This window comes from Haliotis rubra, unplaced genomic scaffold (genome assembly GCF_003918875.1).
Source record: "Haliotis rubra isolate DU_JTF1 unplaced genomic scaffold, ASM391887v1 Scf155, whole genome shotgun sequence".
NCBI classification, from domain to species: Eukaryota; Metazoa; Mollusca; class Gastropoda; order Lepetellida; family Haliotidae; genus Haliotis; species Haliotis rubra.
In genome coordinates, this window is record NW_025765503.1 from 162,487 (window position 1) to 176,847 (window position 14,361).

Sequence of the window (14,361 nt, forward strand, 5' to 3'; positions counted from 1 at the left end):
TCACAGCTAGACCGTACAATAGTTTAGTGCCACATGCAGCAATATTCCAGCTAGTAAATAGTGTCTTGTAAATATTCGAGTCGGGTACAGAAAAAACAGGTATATGTACTACTTTGGTACCATGTTACATGATCGACCAAGTCACAGATTGATTTGGACACCTCTTGTTGGCATTGGTTGCTTGGAACCTATTCTAACCTATTCTAAACCCACAATGCAAATAAACTGAGTCTTGGCCAGGTGGCTGATATGTCAGAAATGAGGTGATATTATGAAGGATATGTATTCACATAATATCCATGTTAGTCTTCAAATATTTTCCTATAAATATTAACGTAAATATCTGAGGACATCCCATTTGACATCACATCAGAATGACATTTCATGAATGTTGACAGACACCTGAAATGATAAACAAGAAGTTTACTCTAGCCAGTCGGAAAGAAGCTTTCATGAGTTTCATGGCTCTAGTTTCATGACTCATGACAGAACTAAAGAAACCTATGGATAGTATAACAGTAATTCCCATGGAAGTAACTGTCAATGAATACATTGTGTTAACCTTTTCACATACTGACTGTCACTTTATCAATCAAGTCAGCGACACTCTGATTGATTAATGACATGTTGTTCTGAAGCAACCTGTAATGGCATGTCCAAAGATTCTTTAGTTGTTGCACTAAGATCTAATGATACTGACATCAAGACCTGATTAAAGGACAAAAGATACTCACTGTCAGTTACAAACAACAAATTAAAGCAATACATGGGTGGCGTACCTCAGCGTCGTGGACCTGTGCCATCCAGGTTCCCTGGTGGTTGATCCACAGCTCTGTGCGGGAGATGTGAGCCTCCAGCTTGCGTTTCTCCTCCTGGATCTTCACGATCTCCTGGTCCATTTCATCCTCCACCTTCTTCGTCTGGAACATACAGGTCATGATTGTGGTGGCGCGTGGTCCTGTGCTTAAAGCTCAGGTCACAAAACGGTGAAGTTAAGCAGCGTCGAGCTCGGAGAGATCTTGGATGGGTGACCGTGTTTGGCAGCTTGACTCCTGAGAGTTTCTAGGACTTGAGTCCTGCCCCACAACGAAGCACATGTGATACATGTGGTCTCACCTTAGGCAAGTGAGTTTGTTCAAAATTGCCTCTGTTCACCCAGCAGGAAAATGGGTACCCGGTGGAAAAAAGTCATATGACTATAACCTTCTAGCGCCTAACAGGCAGCTTGGGTTATCCAGGGTAATAATGGCCTTGATTGTTAGCACTATGAGCATACCTAGTGTGGAGTTTGGCGCTATATAAATGGACACATTATTATTATTATTATGATCACACAGTCATCGGAGAGGATATCTAATAACTACACTGTATGACCACTTGATCACACAGTCAACGGAGAGGATGTCTAATAACTACACTGTATGACCACTTTATCACACAGTCATCGGAGAGGATGTCTAATAACTACACTGTATGACCACTTGATCACACAGTCATCGGAGAGGATGTCTAATAACTACACTGTATGACCACTTGATCACACAGTCATCGGAGAGGATGTTATCACTGTATGACCACATGACACACACATCGGAGAGGATGTCTAATAACTACACTGTATGACCACTTGATCACACAGTCATCGGAGAGGATGTCTAATAACTACACTGTATGACCACATGATCACACAGTCATCGGAGAGGATGTCTAATAACTACACTGTATGACCACTTGATCACACAGACATCGGAGAGGATGTCTAATAACTACACTGTATGACCACTTGATCACACAGACATCGGAGAGGATGTCTAATAACTACACTGTATGACCACTTGATCACACAGTCATCGGAGAGGATGTCTAATAACTACACTGTATGACCACTTGATCACACAGACATCGGAGAGGATGTCTCATAACTACACTGTATGACCACATGATCACACAGACATCGGAGAGGATGTCTCAATAACTACACTGTATGACCACATGATCACACAGTCATCGGAGAGGATGTCTAATAACTACACTGTATGACCACTTGATCACACAGTCATCGGAGAGGATGTCTAATAACTACACTGTATGACCACTTGATCACACAGTCATCGGAGAGGATATCTAATAACTACACTGTATGACCACTTGATCACACAGACATCAGAGAGGATGTCTAATAACTACACTGTATGACCACTTGACCAATCACTTGTCATTGCTGTGTATATTGAACTGTGGCAGATAACACAGTTATTCAATTAAGAAATTGGGCGAAGGTGTAGTTGCACCAGCAGCATATGTTTGTCTCACTGTCAAGGATCATCATACCAAAAATGATTTATAGACCATATGTTTCATGTTCTGACAGTTCTTGATATTGAAGAACATGTGTTTTATATGGCTTCTGAGAGCTCTGGAGAGCCTGGACACTGAATCTTTTATTGGCCAGTGCTTATTTCACACTGGTATTCTGAAAGCTCTTGATCACCTGCAGAGCCTGTGTTTTATTGACCAATACTCACTTTCTCATCAGGCTTCTGGGAACTCTTGATCGCCTGCAGAGCCTGTGTTTTATTGGCCAGTTTTTCATCCAACTGCTGCATCTTCTGCTGAGCATGGTAAGATTCATCAGCAAACATGGCGGGACCTTCACTAGGATCGATGTCATCCTTCGACTCCAGAAACAGCTCATCTGGCACAAACCAGTATTGAAAGTCAGGTTCACTATGGCACCTATCCAATGTTTAATCAGACCTTTATAATAGCAAACCATATTCCTCCTCACCATAGTCAGACATATCCCAACTGTATGACTGTATCCTGTAACAGATCAGGTCTGAACCAGGCAAACCAGTGACTGACTGCATGAGCAACAGTGGGTATAATGATGGCCAGGTAACTCACTGTACATGGACCCGTGAAGATTCAGGTTAGAATTGATCTTCAGTAGCCCATGCTTGTCGTAAGAGGCGACTAATGGGATCATGTGGTCAGGCTCGCTGACTGGGTTGACACATGTCATCGTATCCCAATTGCGTAGATTGATGTTCATGCTGTTGATCCCTGGATTGTCTGGTCCAGACTCGATTATTTACAGACCGCCGCCATATAGCTGGAATATTGCTGAGTGCGGCATAAAACTAAACTCACTCACTCACTGTACATGGCCAGGTCAGTTATTGCCATTAGTTAGTTCTGACCAGCATTAGAAGGTGAGTACTGATTCTGCCCTAGAATTTTAATCACAGAAATAAATATATTACTGGAAAGAGGTGCAGGGTGGAGGTGTCAGAGGGCTCATGGGGATAAGAGGAAGGGGCTCACCAAATATAGTCAATATCAGACTTTTTCAGTACATAATGTAAAAATGTTCAAGTAACACAATGAAGTGGATGTTCACATAATCAACCTGAATGTGGATAGTTGTCATTATATAATGTTACAAATCTATTTCAATCTGTTTTCATACTTCTGGAATATTGTTGATATGTGTCTAAAACACTACACCAGGAAGATGTACCATCTCTAATGATCTAGTGTAACCATTAGTGGTCTTAATTAATTGAAATTATCGAGAAGATTGAAGTGACCAAAGCGACCAAACAATCGGTGATCATTCACATAATCATTTTTACCTCATTTTTAGATGATATTTGACAATTGCTCAGTTGTATGAAAATGTTAACTGAAAAGCCATGACTGAATATTTTTGAAGACTCAGTTTATGTTCTGATATATAAGTCATCACTTTAAAGTAGCAAGTTGCATCATGTTATCTAACCTGTAATACTACCTGGATAGGAGAATCTGAAAAATATACCATCACAGGTATCCTAATGATCTAGTGTAACCATCCATACACAAGGCTGACCTTTGGAGGACATAGCGAGTGGATCGAGGTTGTCCTCCTCCTCCAGCGAGGAGATACATTGGTGGTAGATGTCAGCTGACGATGAAGGAGGGGTAGTACTTCTCCTCCATGATACCATACAGCTGCTTCTGCGCTTCGTAGAATGACTCCGGACCCTGTAGAGTGGTGACACAAACAGTGAGTGAGTGAGTGAGTGAGTGAGTGAGTGAGTGAGTGAGTGAGTGAGTGAGTGAGTGAGTGAGTGAGTGAGTGAGTGAGTGAGTGAGTGAGTGAGTGAGTGAGTGAGTGAGTGAGTGAGTGAGTGAGTGAGTGAGAGTGAATAAGTGAGTTGGGTTTAATGCTACTTTCGATTAGGGACCTTTCATAATGTATGGCAGGGGGTGACGATGATTTTAAGGGTTGGGTTTGTGGTGTCGGTGTGATGGGTGTGGGTGTGGGGGTGTGGGGCTTTTGGCACCCATTTTGTTCTTGGAGGTAGGGTCATCAATTTTGTACACATGTATTAGGGGCAGGGCGGGGATAAGCAATTCTGTACATACGTCATTTTTAAAAATCATGCTTAAAAATTATGACGTGGGGGGGCATTGATTTTGTACATGACTTGCAGGAGGGGGCACTTACTCTGTACATAAATTTTAGAGGGAGTTAGTGGTGTTCCGTTTAATTGAATTAATTGAAGATTGGTCAGTGTGACCAAACGACCAAGCAATCGATCACATTTTTTCATAATCGAACACAAACGATTTTGGAACTGCTGTTTTAGTCTTTGAAACACTAGACGATGGAACCCATCTTCGAAGTTGTCAGGGCCTGAAAACTTGTTTAATTCTTAGAAAACTCACTTCACTAACTGAAAAGTCATGACTGAATATTTCTTGAAGACTCCAGGAAGATTATGTTCATGATATATTATTCATCATTATACAATGGCAAGTTGCGTCATGTTATAGGTATCTGCAATAACAATCTGGATAGGAAAATCTGAAAAATGACGCAAACAATCTTTTTTCGATGATTGTTCGTTGGTAATGAAGCAATCATCAGTTGTGAGATTTCAACAAATACCCAACACTTAGAGGGGGTCATTCACATTGTACATGCTTCTCCATAAAAATCCCCCCCAATCCATAAATTAAGAACAGACTCTTACATATCAGATTTTCCATTACAGATAAAAGAGATATGTCTATGATATACGCTGCACATATGATGCATGCTGCAGCCTATATTTCCTCTGAAAACGTATTTCCGCTCCCTGAATGCACATACAGTTCATGACTACATGGACAGTGATTTCCTCACCTTGTCCCCAATCAGAAATATCTCCATGCCCTTGATGGTGGCCTTGTCCAGCTTGACTGCTGTAGAGCTACTGGACACATACTGCTGGTAGATCTCACTGGCCACATGGTGGCGCTTGTCCTGTAACACAAGATATGAGGCATTTTCTGTGTGTGATGGAGCCAACCAAGAGACTGAGGGCGTAAAAACCCTGCATCCTAATATAGCTTTTCAATGCATTTAGAATGGTGACAGTAGCCCTGATGCTAAGTAAATGGAGTTATGTCCCTTTGCATTGTCTGCTTGCCTCACTTTTCCTTGACAATGTGTTCAAAAAAAGGTGAAATGTTTATTCACTTTCACCATCAGTTGGCTTGAATAATGGGAAAGGTGTCCAAATACAACCTAATTGGATTCATGTAGAATCTGGATTGGAACATAGCATATTAATCACTTAAACATTGTTAAATGTCATGAACAATTTCTGTGCATTTTCCCTGTCACTGGACTTCAGAAGCTATATGTGTACTACTGTGAAGATCAATAATTACATATGGACATAATTCTCACCTTACTTGCCACTCGCAACTTCTCTACTGCATTCCAAAACCTGAAACATCATTTTAAGATTATAATAATGTTGGAATTCAAACAGTATCATTAAATCACAGAGTGAACTATTAGAAACTTAACTGTGAATCTGGTGAAAGGTATCATGATGATCTTGATTTTAAGCTGAAACTATCATATAACCAGAAACACCTACCCCAGCAGAGACAGCTTCCAGACAAACACCTACCCCAGCAGAGACAGCTTCCAGACAAACACCTACCCCAGCAGAGACAGCTTCCAGACAAACACCAATCCCTAATGTTGACAGCTTCTCACACCTACCCCTGAGTTGACAGCTTCCAGACAAACACCTACCCCAGCAGAGACAGCTTCCAGACAAACATCTACCCCTGAGTTGACAGCTTCCAGACAAACACCTACCCAAGCAGAGACAGCTTCCAGACAAACACCTACCCCAGCAGAGACAGCTTCCAGACAAACACCAATCCCTAATGTTGACAGCTTCTCACACCTACCCCTGAGTTGACAGCTTCCAGACAAACACCTACCCCAGCAGAGACAGCTTCCAGACAAACACCTACCCCAGCAGAGACAGCTTCCAGACAAACACCTACCCCAGCAGAGACAGCTTCCAGACAAACATCTACCCCTGAGTTGACAGCTTCCAGACAAACACCTACCCCAGCAGAGACAGCTTCCAGACAAACACCTACCCCAGCAGAGACAGCTTCCCAGACACAGCCAACACCTACCCCAGCAGAGACAGCTTCCAGACAAACACCTACCCCAGCAGACAGCTTCCAGACAAACACCTACCCCAGCTGGCTTCAGACAAACACCTACCCCAGCAGAGACAGCTTCCAGACAAACACCTCTGAGCTTCCTACCCCTGAGATGACAGCTTCCAGACAAACATCTACCCCTGAGTTGACAGCTTCCAGACAAACATCTACCCCAGCAGAGACAGTACTTCATAAAGTAGTCCTGAGGGCTTGACAGCTTCCAGACAAAACCTACCTACCCAAGCAGAGACTCCTGGCTCTCTTTCTTGAGGTACTTCATAAAGTAGTCCCGGGCTTGGGGCAGATCCATGATCACACTGAATGACAGCACCTTGTGAAGACAAATACACAAAGGGTCAAATGAATTTCATATGGAGGAGATCTCTGGGTGAGCAAGTTTAGAGTTTTTGTTCTCTAACTGGTCTCAATATATCTGCACTAACAAAATACTGCCTGAGAGACCCTGATATGTATATCCTGGGATATATGCTGAAGGTGAGTGCTGGGTTTAGCAGTTGTAACACTGCACCTTCTGTGCTTCCAAATTTAGACTGAAGAAATGAAATGTTTTCTGGACACTGCACTGATGCCTACTCTGCTGCCCTTGATATGTCCATCAAATAATCTGGCACTTGTAGTGGGTACAGTATAGTCACAAATACCACTACCTATTCAAAATATTTACAAAAACACACTAAATTAGAAACACTTGCAACATTAAAGAAGACCATTCCATTTGAAGAAAATGTCCAATATGTGTACCCATCAATAAGGAAATATCAGGTTTCATCATTACGATGACCAATGACTTGTAACAAGCATGATGACTGCAATTGGCCACTGACCTTCTGACCAGGGAGGGGGGAAGTAGCGAGACTCTCTCCTCCATTTCCCCCACTGTAGTACTTGTAGTCTGGCCCCCCCAAGGCCTGTATACGCTTCTCACATCGGGACTTGGCCACAGTCAGCTGTCAATATTTAAACTCACATGATAGATATGAATCTCAGAACTATCTTCAAATTATCATTATCATAAATGTATTGGATAAATTAACTGCAAAAGATCATGTAAGAATGTTAACAATGTGACAATATAATTGGTGGCAACCTGTAAATAAAAGATCAGACTCAAGATCAGTCCTTCTGGGTATGATTGACAGGCACAAAGACTGACAAACCATTCCATTTTAAATTTGTCTTACAACAAGCATAGGTTTCTGGGGACCGACTGAAGCATTCATCCATTAAACCAATGGCATAGGATTTGATTCCCCACATGGGTACAAAGTGGTAAACCCATTTCAAGTGTCACCTGTTGTCACAATGTTGTCACAATGTTGGCATCTTGCTATCAGCAGTATTATCAACCTACCTCACGTAAAACGGGTCATCTCAGACAGTCTTTACAAAATCGTATGTAATATGGTTAGACTATATTATCAGAGATGTGTATTGTAAATCCCCAGGACGTGAATTGTAAAGTGGGTTCCCAGCACTGATCATTTCTTAACCTAGGATATTATTCACGATTGATACAACTTTGTCTTGCCATCACTGATCGTAAATTATCACATTATTGAAAACTTCCAAGATACAGTAGCGATAACTAGTTTCCAACCTGCAACCCTTCGCTCTCTAACTTGGCGGTTTTATCCACTAGGCTACATAGGATCGCTGTGATGAATGAGATTGTTTGTCAGTATGAAACGTGTGTTCCTCACAAGACGGGTACTGCGGGCAGCGCACGTGCAGGACACAGGTAGCATGTGCATTGCGCGTGCAAGGCAAGATGTTGGCTGCCAGTCGCATCCCAGATGACACCGGCTGTTCCATCATTTGCGGGCTGTCCCATCAATGTTGTTCCGCTTGGAGCGTATTGATGTCGATCGTTATATATTATTTTTAAAGATATTTTACGCAAAAACGGTTGATAAGACGGAGAAACCACTCCTACTCGGGTTTACGAGAGATTGTGAACCCAGAGAGTCGGGAACATCCCTCCTCTCTGGGTTCACAATCTCTAGTAAACCCTCGTAGTCGTGGTTTCTCCTATACTTTAACCATACTACCTCACTGTACAAGTACGACATACCTGATTGATGTATCTCTTGAGGTTTCGGGCCTTCAGGAGCTCTCCTTTTGTTGTGCTTTTAGGGGAACTCTCTTTCTCTGTGAGGTAGAAGAGCTGAAATGAGCTTTACCACAAATCCTTCCCTTCCATTTTCTTCATAAGGATCACAAAGAAATACTACAAGACATCATTCCAATCCTTCTTTCCCAAACTGGTACTGATCGGTATAATATTTCATGGAAGACTTTCATAACCTCCCTCTTTACTGATACTTCACTGGATCATGAAACACACATATTGTCCTGCATGATACATGACTGACGTCCCAATGCAGTAATTAGATGTCTGACACTGCCTCTCTATTGTCATATGTAGTTGTGTGAATGAGTGAGTGAATTGGGTTTCACACCAAGAATATGACCGTCAGTCTTGAATCAGGCTAGAATATGACTTCAGTAAAGAACAAATTCTAGTACTTTTCTTAGGTTGAGGCCCATCCAGGATTTGAACCCACGCTCTCAGAGTCAGGCAACTAATTGCGCTGGCTGAGTGGGTTAGATGGCCAACTCTGTGTGCTGGCTATTACGTCGGGGTTCAAATCCTGGACTCAGCCTAACAAAAGTACTAGAATCTGTACTTTACTGAGAAAGTGTAATCCCAAATATAACATATGCTAAACTTTATAAAATGGCATTGTGTATTCATTGTTTCATAAAGATAATGAGAAGACAACTGTTTGATTTCATGTTTGCAAAATTTCCTGTTACAGCTCTTGAAAAGTGTATTTCTTTATCTGCTTAATATTTTTCAGCAAGTAATTGAGTAAATGTTGCTTATTTTACAGCTATTTGCTGGAAAAACAAATAATTTCCTTTGACATATGTTTCAGAGTAAATGGAAGATGTACAAAGATATACAAAGATGAATAATACAGTACATGCAAGCAGAATCTTTCATGGACACATAAATAACTACTGTAAGACAGAGGCCCAGATAAACTGCGTATCCGGGTAAAAAACGCATAGAAAATTTCCAATTACGCATTGAAAAATAATTCTTGCGTATCAATTACGCATTTAAAATGTTAGATACGCAAAAAGTTTAAAACAAATGCGTACGGAATATATTTATAAAAATCATCGATTGCTATCAAGTTGTACTGTTAGTATAGGACAAGTGTTGTACTGTCAGTATAGGATGAGTGATTTTTTATGAAATCATTTCCATTATATTTAAGTTGGTTTTGATTAGGTATGACATAAGGCAGAACATACCTGCTTAGTAAACTTACTCAATGACATAATACTTAGGTGAGTAAAATGACTGAAATACGCACATATTTGAAAGCAGTGGGTAACGGAAAATGAAATACCCACTCAACATTCATAATACCCACTCCAAAACAATACAGTGGGTACAGTACCCACATGAGCTAAATCTTATCTGGAGCTCTGGTAAGAGAACCAACCATACCCGACTATATAAACAGCTATACACTGAGCAGGTGACCCATCGCTATGAAGGTCATTAATACATCAGAAAAACACCATTATAGATTTAAACAGAGGTTAAAATTAATAAAAATAAAATATTTGTGTATCCAACAATCCGAAAGACGTTGTCGTACACTTGAGACCCTGAATTCGGATTACAGTTGTAACTAGTTGTCCTGAAGACATTCACAATATTTGTAGCATGGGTGTAGGACATTCCCTTTGATGTCAATCATACAATAAAACTATGTGTCAAGTCATGTTTGCATGAAACTTGAATTTTGACTGACCTGGGCTGTGGTTCACAAAGCTATTGACTACAACTGCCATACCTCCTATACTGGAACATAGACTTACAACAGTCGTAGCGCTACAATAGCTTTCTGAAATGGGTTCCTGCCAATCTTACAGGTCAGTTCTTGAATGAATTTACATTTGCACACATGGTTCAAGGTGTTATCATTTGGCTATGTGAACTCGCAACCCCAACTTGAAATATCTCATGACGCACACATATACATTCAACAACAAACAAAGGGACATGTTACTTTTGACACAAGTATTTCATCGTTTGGTTTTACAACATGAAGATCTGAAAAAGCATGTAAGGTTATTGTGCAAAGCAAAATATTAAGGCAACAATCAAAAAAATTCAGTTTCTTTGACTATACTGACACCAGCTTGAGACAATGAACATGATAAAAGCCATATCTCCTCAAGCAGGGGGGGTTCTGCAAAGCTATCTTAACACTAAGGTGATCATAACTAACTTTAACACAGTGAGTGAGTGAGGTTTTACGCCACTTTTAGCAATATTCCAGCAATATCACGACATGGGACACCAGAAATGGGCTTCAAACATTGTACCCATGTGGGGAATCGAATCCAGGTTTTTCGGCGTGATGAGCGAACGCTTTAACCACCAGGCTACCCCACCACGATCACAGCGCTAAGATTGCTTGGTGGAACATGACCCTGAGATGTTATAAAGGTTATAAAGACATGATAGAGACAACCACCATAGGACTGCATTATCTACTGCCATGTTAGATATGACTGCAAGCGTTTCTACCTCACTTACCATGCACCTTGGCTGCTAAAACAAGTAACAATGCATGCACAGTAACAACAATAGCAACCTGAAGTAACATCACAGCACACAAACAAGTAACGTAAGGATGCCATGCTATGTGTACCCTTTACCATTGTGCACAAGCCTAACTACATGTCTCTGTTTCTAGGAAATGTGAAACCAACAAGGCTTTCTCATATCTCTAAATTAATCAGACTGCCTTCATGATATTGTCTAAACAGCATGTGCCCAGGGGCACAGGGTCAAAAGTTCAATACTCAGACATGTCATAGCAAAACACTGTTAAAGATGGTACTTAATGTTACCAAGCCTGCCACTTAGCAGTATACAGTAAATGAAGTATGCAGGATTACCTCCCTTCATCTTCCAAGAGGTATCAGGTATCTGGCATAGTGACATATTTAACGCTTTACTTACTTTAGAAGAGTTTATGTTTAAATAAGGTTTGCACTCTATCAGTAAACAAAGATCCACAAATAAATCCTTACACACAAGCTGAAATGGATACATTTAGTAATTACAGTGTTGTTATAAAATTGTTTTTAAAAGTTTTCATCCTATTTGTACACAAACAATTCAACCAAATAGGTAACCAGTTATTTATTTTGTGTATTTTACGTGAATCAGCAGATTATCAGAAAGTCACTAACTTGGAAGCCAACCCATTTCTATCAATACACTTTCTTTCTATAAGTCTCTTATGTATGAAACATAATTGTCAACAACAATAAAATAATTTCAAGGTCGATGTAATCTAAATCACAATTATTTTCTCATTTCCATATATCTTCAGCCATCATACTTCTCGAACTGGACAATTTAACAAACAGGCGTGTCATTAAAGTCAAGGTAACATCTCTACAGGCCTGTCACTAGCATATATCTGTTTTTGATTGAACTGTCACACACAGCCTCTCCATTCCTCTGTACTGCTACAGTTACTGTGAGTTCTGTTTAGGACAGGTGCAGTGTAAATAAAATGACAGACACTGAATGAAATTGAATCAGCATGATAAACTACAAAACTTCTAATGTTGAAATAAAATTAATCAAAGGGGTAAGGAGGATATTGGTGCAAATATTTGTCAATGTGCTTCATGCAGTTTATGACAGTCATTAGATTGTAGTTTGTTGTGTGTAAAGTGTCGTACAGAAACACAGTGATATCAACAAACTGCTGCAAGTAATTTAAGTCGCCCTCCATTGTTTGTGACATCACAGAGAGTAATATATGACATTGTGAAAATAGATTGACTGAGTTTATAGCTCAGCCTGTTACTGGGATTAGAGGGCCATCAAAAGAGATTATAGAGATCAATATTACTTAACTAAACATCCATCGATTATAGATAAATTTTGAAGAAGTAACTACAAACAAAACTGAAAAATTATATTCGAAAGAATTCAACATATTTCACATCACTTTGAGTAGCAATACATCTTTGTGTGAAATACAAATGTACTAACAAAACAACATCCTCAACATAATTTAAAAGCAGCCCATGAATAAAGACGTAACTTTGTGAGTGAGTTGGGTTTTACGCCGCTTTTAGCAATATTCAGCAATATTACGGGGGGGACACCAGACATGGGCTTCACACACTGTACCCATGTGGGGAGTCGAACTCGGGCCTTAGGCGTGACGAGCGAATGCTTTAACCACTAGGCTACCCCTACCACAATGGTTTGGCTCACATACAAGTAACACTTTAGTAGAGGCAATATACATAATATTAAACACTGTTTAACAAATACTTTAAGATTTGCTGAGGATCATTTCTCAAACTTATTACATAAAATGTATGCATACCTACATTAGTGATGCATGTACATGTCTTTGGTAAATATTCTATGAAAATGCATCAAAAGTAGAACACACGAGATATATTCATCTTCTGTACCTCAATCACATAAAGAGGTTTCCTACATATACATTTTGTGTTCATTATATCTCAGCTATTACTTATTAAACCCACCTGTCTTGATTCCTTGAGCTTTCTTCAAATTGTTGATAGTAGTGGAATGCATTATCTCAGAAATTATGTTGTATCTGCAACAGAAGCAAACATGTTTCTGAAAGATTCTCAAAATGATTCTTGCAAAGCATTTGTGAGATCTTCAAATTAGCAGCAGTTCAGAAAATTTTAATGGTTAAAATACTTTAAATTCTTGTTTTAATTGAACACTGGTATCTCCACCCACCTCATTTGTTTCAGGTGTTCAATGTCTACACACATCTCTATCTTCTTCACGAAATCCTCGTATGTCGCGGCGTAGGTGTATTGCGGCGTGCGGCGCGTGTCCTCGGACAGCTTCTCTCGGTACTCCAGGTAGCTCAGTAGTTTCAGGTTGATGTAGTCTGGATCACATATCAAGTCCACCATTGGCTTCAGCGCTGAAATGAAGCAGGGAGCTCAATACAGGACTTGGCATCAGATATCGTCATGAAAATGCATTTTTTGTCAGTGATGACTATCACCTTCAATAAATGTTTGATTCTGTCGCAGCAGCTGTAGTAGCATGGAGAGGGCAGTCGGGACTTTATCCACTCATCTGTAGCCCCTGTCCCGTCTTACGATCACATTACGATATACAGTGAGTGAGTGAGTGAGTGAGTGCAGAGCTTCGCCAAGTTAAGCTGAATGAGTGAGTGAGTTGAGCGAGTGAGCTGAGTGAGTGGTTGAGTGAGTGAGTGAATGCAGAGTGTCACCGAGTGGTTGACCTGAGTGAGTGAAGTACAGAGCGTCGCCGAGTTGAGCTGAGTGAACGAGTGTGAGTGAGTGCAGAGCATCGCTGAGTTGAGCTGAGTTCAATGCCACTTTTGAAAGTATTCCAGTTACATCACAAATGTATTCCAGTCATACCACAAAAGTATTCCACAAAAGTATTCCAGTCATACCACAAAAGTATTCCACAAAAGTATTCCAGTCATACCACAAAAGTATTCCAGTCAAACCACAAAAGTATTCCAGTCATATCACAAAAGTATTCCAAGTTTATCACAAAGTTATTCCAGTCATATCACAGGGTGTCACCTATTAAACTATTAAACGGAAGTAGAAAATGCTGCGTGCTGAGTGCTGCCTTTGGTCTCATGTCATCGTAGCCCAGTTGTATAGATCGATGATCATGATGTTGATCACTGATTGTCTGGTCCAGACTCGATTATTTACAGACCTCCGCCACATAGCTGG

General features: G+C 40.4%; 1 protein-coding gene across 1 annotated transcript in view; it reads right to left on the reverse strand.

Annotated features, from left to right (window-relative positions):
- Positions 1-14,361, reverse strand: part of LOC124270790 (sorting nexin-25-like) — a 43,560-nt gene that overhangs the window by 23,818 nt on the left and 5,381 nt on the right. Inside the window, 12 exon segments of the mRNA XM_046705830.1 lie at positions 780-920; positions 2,526-2,695; positions 3,875-3,947; positions 3,949-4,029; positions 5,177-5,296; positions 5,726-5,765; positions 6,750-6,841; positions 7,356-7,478; positions 8,603-8,679; positions 11,156-11,170; positions 13,144-13,217; positions 13,370-13,562. Coding sequence (XP_046561786.1) covers positions 780-920; positions 2,526-2,695; positions 3,875-3,947; positions 3,949-4,029; positions 5,177-5,296; positions 5,726-5,765; positions 6,750-6,841; positions 7,356-7,478; positions 8,603-8,679; positions 11,156-11,170; positions 13,144-13,217; positions 13,370-13,562 — 1,199 coding nt within the window.